Source organism: Stylophora pistillata, chromosome 6 (assembly GCF_964205215.1).
Source record: "Stylophora pistillata chromosome 6, jaStyPist1.2, whole genome shotgun sequence".
NCBI classification, from domain to species: Eukaryota; Metazoa; Cnidaria; class Anthozoa; order Scleractinia; family Pocilloporidae; genus Stylophora; species Stylophora pistillata.
Window position 1 is genome coordinate 27,812,725 of NC_142524.1, and position 9,647 is coordinate 27,822,371.

Genomic DNA, 9,647 nt, shown 5'->3' on the forward strand with positions numbered 1-9,647 from the left:
GAAAGAGGTCTCAGGGCGGTTTTCTGTAATTGGAATTTTTCATATAACAACTTATTAAAACGCGCTAATCTTACTTCCTTATATAATAAGCGTCTTCAAAATATAGCAATATTCATGTTCAAGGTCAAGCATAAGTTGCTCCCTAAGAATATACTGGACTTATTCAGCGAAATGCCATCTAATTACCATTTGAGAAATTCTGATTTCTATATCCCACGATTCAACAGTGTCAGGTATGGGAAACATTCACCTACGTTCTTTGGACCACGACTCTGATCCAAACTTAGCACAAGAGACCAAGAGAGACAGATAAACGGCCTTTATGGCCAATATTAGGAAAAGAGATCTCGCTAACTTGGGGGTGAACGACTTTTGCAACGGAAACTGTCCCACATGCACTTCCTAATATATATTTCAGAGCCGAAGGAACATTAAAGATCTTATTAAATAAGTCTTAGTTTGACTGTAGCATAAGGAGTTTATATTTCGAATTCTAGATATGTTCCTTATCATTGTTTATTATTGTATGTAATTACTTTTAGCCTAAAGATTTTATCATTGTAAATTAAGATTATCGTACTTTTTAGGTAGGATGGTGTCCCCGATTAGTAAGTCTATTATAGGCTAGCTAGAAGTTTGTAAATTCTAAAGATTATTGTACTTTTTAGGTAGGATGGTGTCTCCGATTAGTAAGCGTATTACAGGCTAGCTAGAAGTTTGACACTGAAATAAAGTTATTATTATAATTATCATTTTGACATCGGAAACAGGATGTTGTGTTCATCTTCATATCAGTCCTGAAGCGATATATTAAAAAAATTAAAATCAACATACGGAGAGAGTTATCAAGTTCCGGTACTTTTTCAGTAGTCCATTACACGGTACTGATATTTTTTTTAAGTCGCTCGAAATTGGTGTAGCTATGGCAACAGACCAACGGATTCTCGAACATGTAGAATGCAACATCGTGGAACGCCATCGGAAGTACAGCTGTGCAAACGTTTTAACTGAAACGTTTAGAAAATTTTATTTCCTTTCTTTCTTTTCGACGACGCTGGATACGTTTAACAGACAAACATGTCGGCGGAAGGATCATACAGGCTTGAACTAGAACCGCAGAAAAAGAACGTGTTTGTGACACAGTTGCGGTAAGAGTCAATTCACCTTTGTATGTCACAATTTGTGAATTATTTAGTACTTGCACGAGCACTCCTAATCTATCTGATTTGTGGTTTTCCCTTCGTACAGAGACGACGAGGAAGATGACGCCGAGATTCGCAAATTTGCCGTTGTTGAAGAGGTATCTTCTATTATTCCCATGTAATTGCTACATCTTGTTCCGGTTTTAATGAGCGCTTTCATGATTATCATAGCTCTTGCTTAGGTAAACATTTCTTTGTCCAAACCTCCGTAGGAATCCATAGGAGTTAATTTTCCATTGTTATTTGAGCAATTTTTGGTGAGACAAGTTGGCAATGGAGATACTAGAGAACTAATGAAATTGTTGAAATGCAACCAACACTTCGAACTTAATTGTTAATCCCGTTTTACCGCAAATTTATTAAAACTGAATGTCCAACTTTTTACATTTTTTTTTTCATCACAACGTAATTTTCACTTTCTGAAACTCATTGCATACACTCCTCGGTGCTACACTATAGCATGCACCGTGCTGTAAGCGTGGGCATTTATTCGGAAAAGTTGCGAAGCGTCTGTACAAAATTAACTTCCCTCGTCACGATGTTACTTCTTGCAAGCGTGTCAGCCTGAGTGGATGATATAAACATTTCATGATGTAGATAGAAGTACTCGCTGCACGCAGCGTTATTGATTAGAGGACATTCGTCGGCTACCTTCATCTAAACAATAAAAAACTTTTTGTTGCTTAAAAACGAAATTATCCACACGAGATGATCATCATCGATCGAACACAAGTCAATGCTGAACAATGCTTTGCACTTTTATCGTGAATTAATCTTGACCATTCAATATATAGTGGCACAGTGCCACCATCTATGTTAAGGCCAGTACAGTTCTGTCAAAGATGTGGGTAGTGACCTGTACACACTGTCTGGGTGTCTCGAACCAGGTTGACTCTAACTCTGCACCTACTGCATGCATATAGAAACTATATGTTGCCTTGGTAGTTGAAACTGAGGTTGAAACTAATGGCCGAGTGGTCAAAATCTGCCCATTCTTGGTTTTCTTATCATGAAGCAAGGAGAGAATGTCCACTTCTCCCACCTATGGGATACGTGACCATATGTCGATGGCAGTTAGCTTTCCGGGATTTTTTCATGTTTCTCAGACAGTTTTTTTTTTGGGGGGGGGGGGAGGGAGGGGGAGCTCTGAGAATATGTCTTGGACTAGAAAACAATACAGACCTCAAATGCAAGAACCTTGCAATACACTAAGTCAGGCTTGCAAAGGAAGGGCTATGATCAGGCTTCTTACCACTAACACTACTTTGTCCAGGACAGCAGTTCAACATCCCCAGAAAATGAAAGACCCTTTCTACTGTTTTGTTTGTTTGTTTGTTTTTTCTCTCTCAAGTTTAGTTGCTTTTTGTCTTTTTTCACCCCAATTTCTTCACTCCTCAAATTTTTGAATATTGATTAAATATTCTTTTTTTTCTAATTTGTAGTCAGCAGGCAAGTTGCTTGACACAGGCCTCAACACAGTGCAGTCGACTCTATTACTCAAGAAACAGGTTGAAGTTGAAAAGGTTCAAGAAGATTTGGATATCAAAAGGCGTCAGTTTGCAGAACGCATGGCTGCATGTAAGGCAAAAGAGGAAGCACTTAAAAAGAAACAAGCTCAGGTGAAAGAAAAAAAATTCAAATCTACTAGTGAAGTAAACTACAAGCAGTCCCTCCTTTTTAGTGAAGTCTGTTGCATGAGTCAGAAGAAATTAGGACAAAAATAAAAATTGTGATTAGTGTGATACGTACTTGTTGCACAACTCACTCGCATAGTTCTGCACAGCATCCAAACCACAACTTTTATTCTTTCCCTAATTTTTTTCACACTCGAGCAATTGACTTTGCTGAAAAGGATGGTCTGCTCATACTTGTAGTTTACTTGTAAGATGAGACAACTGCTTGATGCTTTAATTTTGAAAATTAGCTTTTCATACAGTTTTTCTGCCACAAATCTAAACTTCTTCAATTAGTGATTAGCTACTGTTTTTTTTTTTAACAAAAATGTAAGAAGGATTTAATACAGAATTGTAATTTCTTGTAGATTCGTGAAAGAGTTGGAAAGTTTGAGAAGTTTATAGAAGAAAATGATGCTAAAAGAAGGCGAGCAATACAGAAGTATCAAACAGAGTTTAAACTTAAAACTCAAAAAAATAGGGAGCTTGATGTTTTGTCAACTGAATTAGAGCAGCTGAAAACAAGGTATGCATACCAGACTTGTGGAGGTGCGGTGGCCTCATGGTTAGTGCGCTCAACTCTGGATTGAGTGGTCCGGGTTTGAGCCCCGGCCGGGACATTGTGTTGTGTTCTTAGGCAAGACACTTTACTCTCACAGTGCCTCTCTTCACCCAGGTGTATAAATGGGTACTGGCAATTTAATGCTGGGGGTAACCCTGCGATGGACTGGCATCCCATCCAGGGGGGAGTAGAAATACTCCTAGTCGCTTCATGCAACAGAAACAGGAGTTAAGCACCGGCCTAATGGGCCACTAGGCTCGTAAACAGACTTTACCTTATACTAGACTTGAAGAGCTCTTCAGATTAAATTACTTTTAGTCAATATTAACTGTTACATTGTTGTAAAGTAATCATTGTGATTGAATGAAGTAAGCAAGTTTTCTTCAGTTGGTACTTTAAGGGTTAAAGTAATGCTTTGCCAGGGTCATCGCTTAAGCACTGGCTGCTGGTAAAATTTGCTTGTTAAAAAAAAGTGGGAATCGCCTGCTGGAGTTTTGGCTGACGATTGCTTGGTAAGGCCAGATTTGAGCCACACCATTTCAAATTTAAGGTGGAAGTGTAATTTCGTAGCTACAACCCTGTTTTGCTACCACTGTCAGTTTAATTCAGTTTAAAGGGTTAATGCCAAAAAAGTGTTGGTCATTTCTTAAACTACTTCAAAGGTGGCACTGAACTTTGGTGCTTTCCTTTTAAGACTTGAAATGGGAAAATCTGAGAAAAGTAGTATTCATATTTATTTATCACTATATTTATTAATCACCAGAAAAGAAGGTCTGATGGAAAAGCTGGCAAAATACTCAGTGTATGAAAAATTTCTAATGAAAGTCCTTGATCAGTTACCAGAAGGTACTTTACATCCACAGTTTCTTATTTTAATGTTTTGAGGTAAAATAAGGACACCTTAAGCTGTTTATAGCATGAAACTTTACTGATGCCATGCATCTGCTAAAATTATTGTTAAAAAACTTTGAATGGGGTAATGTGTGATGCTTTTGTGGAAACTGGCAGGATGATAGTGTTGTCAAGAAAAATATCAGACGTGAACAACTGCATTTTACTTGAGTTTTAAATACTTAGTATTTGTATGTGTAAAGAAATTTAATTTGTCATGTCTTAAGATACTTTGACCCTTTGACCCTTAAGAGTGACTAGCATTTAATTTCTCCTTACAATATCACCCCTGAATCACACTTAAAGGTCATGAGAATATAACAAAATGATCACCAATTAAAGAAGCTCTTGATTGTTAAACAAATTTGCTTTGTCAGCTCCTTAATAGATAGATAATGTATGGAGAATATGCATGATGATGTTAGGGTGTAAAACTGTATTTGAAAGGAAGTTGTTTGTTTCTGTTTACTTAAGACTACCTTGAGGCAAATGACACCATGTTGATGGGAATCATGATGAGGTTTAGAACACTAAGTGCGACTAATCAATCACTGGTACAGATGTTAGGGGACACTTCAGATCAGGTGGGTATGAATTCATAGCGATACTGGCAGTTTTTTTGGGGGGGTTGTACATTCAACTGGTTGTTTACCAACTTTCTGGTGCTTTCCTCCTGTTCAGGGACAGACAACTGGGCCCACTTGTCCTTTTCTCTTGAATTAAAGTGTATATAAGGGACTTAGTTCTTGAGGGGTTTTATTTTAACATGAGACAAAACTAAAGGTGTAAATACAAACTGTTAACATTCTGCAAAGCTATATGTACAAAACTAAACCAATTAACAAATGGTAAACACCACAGCGTACACTATTGAGTTATGGATGCACGCGGGAGGTTGCTAAGCACAAAAGAAGCGTAAGAGTCGCTCGAGGCGATAGCCGAGAGCGACTCTAGCTTCTTGAGTGCTTAGCAAACCTCCCAAGTGTATCCATAACTCAATAGTGTACGCTGTGGTGTTTACCATTTGTTTTATAACATAACATTGATACATTGTAGCTAAAGAGTTCCCTTTTATTTAACAAATCTTACGTGACCAGAAAAAACAAGCGCGCGCGGGAAAATAGTCTTTGCATTTGCTCACGTCAGCAGCGTACACCCATGGGCAAATGGGGGACGCTAAATTGACCAATCAGAGCGCGTGCTTTACTTTGGTTATGTTATAAAACCTGTTGGCGAACTCTTGGTTAGCTTACCACAGAATTGTCAGGGAACATTTTTTAACAAAAATCGGGCTCTCTGCAATGGACAATGAGACTTAATTCCAGAGGGTTACCCTGGCTACTTCAGGCTACCAAAACTTAGTTTCCTAAGCTCTTGAGCCTCTAATCAAGAAAGACAATTAACCTTTAAATTCCTACAATTGGTTAACATGTAAATTATCTTTGAAATTTCAATATGTTATCTTGCTAATAGGTTAATAAGAACAGAGCAGCTTCTCAGTGAGAGGGTCTTATCTTGATATAAGACCAAATTATTTGGTCTGTTTACCCAGTAAAACGAAGGCAGTCAGTAAAGGGAATTATTTGGGGTGTAAAGAATGGTAAAGTGAGTCAGGAGTGCTAGGGGGTTAGCTCTGACTTAGCTCGAAGTGTTGTTTTTGTAAGAGTTAAGTATTTTTTATTTATTTAGTTATTGGAATGTTGTTAGGTTGAAGCTGAACAGCAGAAGCTACAAGACATGAATCAAGAACACACTCAAAACTTATTGGTGAGTATCCATTCCAAGTGATTTTACATGTCATTTGACAGTGAGATGTTAAACCCGTTCGTGACTGTCACAAGTCAGGGAAAAGTAAGGGAAACAATTCTTTGAGGTTGGGCAGAAGTCAGTAAATTCTGATTAGTCATGAAAAATTTTAATTTTATAAAGCAACGTCAGAGAAAATTGAGTAGACTTCAGGCACCCAGCAATTTTTCTTAGAGCTCTTCTTTAATAATATTTGTTCTTTTTTCTTTCTCAGCTTATGAACAGTGAACTAGCATCTCTTCAAGAAAAACTAGAGGAAACTTTGCAAAGAAAGGAGAAAATCGATCAGTTCTTAATCAGTAGTAAAGGCGTCTTTAGACAACAGGTAGGAAGCATTAGCAACAAAATCTTTGCTTTGCTGCAATTCATTCCTATCACTTGCATCGTTACTTTGAGACCTCTGTTGGTTGCCAGTCAAGCAAAATAGTTTTGAAAGAGAAAACCTCAGCAACAGTACTCTACCTTCCATCCTTGTTCATCTTCTCTATCCTTAACATTCCCATTTATTCTCTATTTTTCCGTTTTGAGGGCAGGTGAATACAAGCGCAAGGCAAGCACAAAGCTTGAATCGCTTTTGCCAGCCCCCACCCCACTTCTTCGCCCTCTAAAAATAAAAATAGATAACTTTTCCACGGGGTGATTGTTTCGTTACGTTTTAGGTAATGTTTCAAATTCCAAAAAGCGACTTGAACATTAACTAAAGATAAAACGCGTAACTACGTTTCTTGACCATGAAATGTGGCGACTTATATTCTCAGTTTATTTTTTTTCATATTTTTTTTTGTTTTGTTTTGTTTTGTTTTGTTTTGCAGAGTGAAATGCTCGGCTGCATTAGACTTGCAATCGACAACATCGCAGAAAAGTGTCAAAGACTGCGAGGGACGCCGGTAGAGAAACTCGATGTCGATTCGAAGCTGAAAGTAATTCAGGTTGGTGTTTGATAATTAGCTCCGTTTCCGATTACCCTGTCAGCTATAATAATCTAACCCATGCAGAATGGTGAGAAAACATGAGAAATAGTTTTCAATCGCGGCCAAAGGGGAAGTGAATTACAAATTTTTTTAGTGATATCATAGCATGCCAGGTGGGTTGCATTTCTTGCTTTGGTAAGTGCATTTGAATTAACGATATGTAGAGCAATTTTCGAGTGTTGAAAGTAACCCGGGACTGCCTTAGTGAACTTTGTTATGTGATTGATCCAGAAAAATCGCGACACTTTCTCTACGCGTTTTCCCGTACTTCAGGCAGTTTGCTTTGTTCTCAATGGTTCCTCGCGACATTATTGGCTGTCATGATTACTTTGGTCTTTGTTTTACGACATTCAATCGAAAAACGCTCTATTGACTAATCCGAGCATGCGTGGTAGTTCACTTACTTTCTACTGTGCAAGAACGTGAAGTATTGTAGTATATATAACGAAATTTATAACATAACCAAAGCAAAGCGCGCGCTCTGATTGGTCAATTTAGCGTCCCCCATTTTCCCATGGGTGTACGCTGCTGACGTGAGCAAATGCAAAGACTATTTTTCCGCGCGCGCTTGTTTTTTCCGGTCACGTAAGATTTATTAAATAAAAGGGAACTCTTTAGCTACAATGTATCAATGTTATGTTATAAAACAAATGGTAAACACCACAGCGTACACTATTGAGTTATGGATGCGCTTGGGAGGTTTGCTAAGCACTCAAGAAGATAGAGTCGCTCTCGGCTATCGCCTCGAGCGACTCTCACGCCACTTTCGGGCTTAGCAACCTCCCGCGTGCATCCATAACTCAATAGTGTACGCTGTGGTGTTCACCATTTGTTAATATTGAGACTTACTCATAGTGAGGATTGGTTTTGTCGCTGCATCTGTTATTTGGAAGGTATAGTCAAGTGAGTTTTCTCTAAGTAAAAATATGTTCTGTTTTTTTTTTGTTTTTTTTTTTCCGAGTGTCACCAAAATAGTTGAATTTAGTCTGCAAGTTTTGTTGTGTATAAATGATTTAGGTGGAAATAGGTCAGGCGTCTTCACCGCATTTTTTATTCTAAATCCTACAAAGTAACAGTTTCTCAGCTTGTATCCTCTGCAATGATATTACGAAATGACTTGACATGACATGAATTCTTCTCCCTTCCTTTTTTAGGAACACATCGTAGAGCACACTGACATCCTCAAGCTGGCGAAACTCCCAGAATCCCCGGCAGCCTCTGAAGGACTTCAACCCAGTCCATCAAGCATCCTCAAGAACAGAATATCCCGGCATGCACTGATAGACTCGCCATTTAAGTCTAGTCCGTCCAGAGGTCTTAAGAACGTGCAGATGGCGCTGAGATTCGCTGCTGATGTCAAGCAATCGTAGCTGTAATTGAAGTGGTGCAGAGAAGTCTCCACTTGAGCAGCAACTGAGAATGTGAATTGTTCTTAGGCCAAACCTCGAGAAGTGTACCTCTGACGCAATCGTTTTTCAAAAAAGTTTTTGTCCTTCTGCCCACAAACCCTGCATAATATAATGGAGATCCCGACACTGAAATCATTTGTGCATTTCTCTTTAATTTATTGAGAAAAGTTCAGTGATCCCTCAGAGGTGATTGGCGAGGGGAGAAATCAAACTGAAAGAATTTTGTGCTTTTGCATCAGGGGTTCGGAGGGGGGGGGGAGCGACAACTTTCCCGACTGCGTGGGCTGCTGGTCCCTAAAAATAGAGAAGGAAAGGGTGGGTAGTTTGTAAAAAAACTCACCAGTATTTTTGGAAATGACATAGAAATTGATAACTGATCATCAGCTTTGAATTCGAAGTTGATCTCTACCATTTCATAGCATTGAATCATTAACTTTTTCTACTGTTCTTTTCTCATATTTCTCCCTTTTTTATGAATGCGTTTTGTACGTACAGGGTATTGCATTCTCGTCTCAAGCAATTGTATAATGCTGGAAATTATATTTATTGTGTATGTATGCAAATTTTTTACTGTAATAAATTGATTTCTTATAGTAGCGTACCCTTTTTGTTCTGGTTTTTCTCTGTACGTCATGAAACTACTCTGCATTTTTTCCCTGCTCATTTCCTACCTTGTTGCCACAGATAGGGTTACTTAGTATATAATATTAGCAGACACAGTCTTTTAAACAGCTGTGTTACCCTTCCCTTTGGCTGTTGTGTTATGGCCAAGGCCGTTTCATTTGTTGGTTGATAACTGGATTGTGTAATTAGAGAACATTAGCGCACGCACGTAAATTTTTATCCTGAAAACCGTTCAATGATCACGTAATGTACTATAAACTTAAGCTGAAGCTTTGTAATACCAAAGCACCATAAGGAAAGGAAGCACCTTGTCAAGGGGTGTTTAAGTTGAACACTTGGGAGAAATTTAGTAGTCGCATGCGTTGAAGAAAGATTCCTAGAAAACTCCTAGGCCAATTTGCTAAACCACCGTCCATCAAAATGTTCTTTAAATGTACCGTTACTCAGGCTGTTTTAATTTATATCTTTCGTGTGGGTCCCGGGTCGTAGGTCAGGGGTCTCGGGTTGGG

At 38.5% G+C, this 9,647-nt stretch overlaps 1 protein-coding gene across 1 annotated transcript; it reads left to right on the forward strand.

Moving 5' to 3' along the window:
• The first annotated feature begins 926 nt into the window (after positions 1–926).
• Positions 927–9,115, forward strand: LOC111334945 (coiled-coil domain-containing protein 42 homolog). Its single transcript, XM_022940756.2, has 10 exons — positions 927–1,148; positions 1,249–1,300; positions 2,645–2,821; positions 3,244–3,401; positions 4,201–4,283; positions 4,803–4,912; positions 6,036–6,095; positions 6,349–6,459; positions 6,947–7,063; positions 8,260–9,115. The coding sequence occupies exons 1-10, from the start codon at positions 1,078–1,080 to the stop codon at positions 8,473–8,475; spliced, it is 1,155 nt and encodes a 384-aa protein (XP_022796491.2). The 5' UTR covers positions 927–1,077; the 3' UTR covers positions 8,476–9,115.
• Positions 9,116–9,647: the final 532 nt, after the last annotated feature.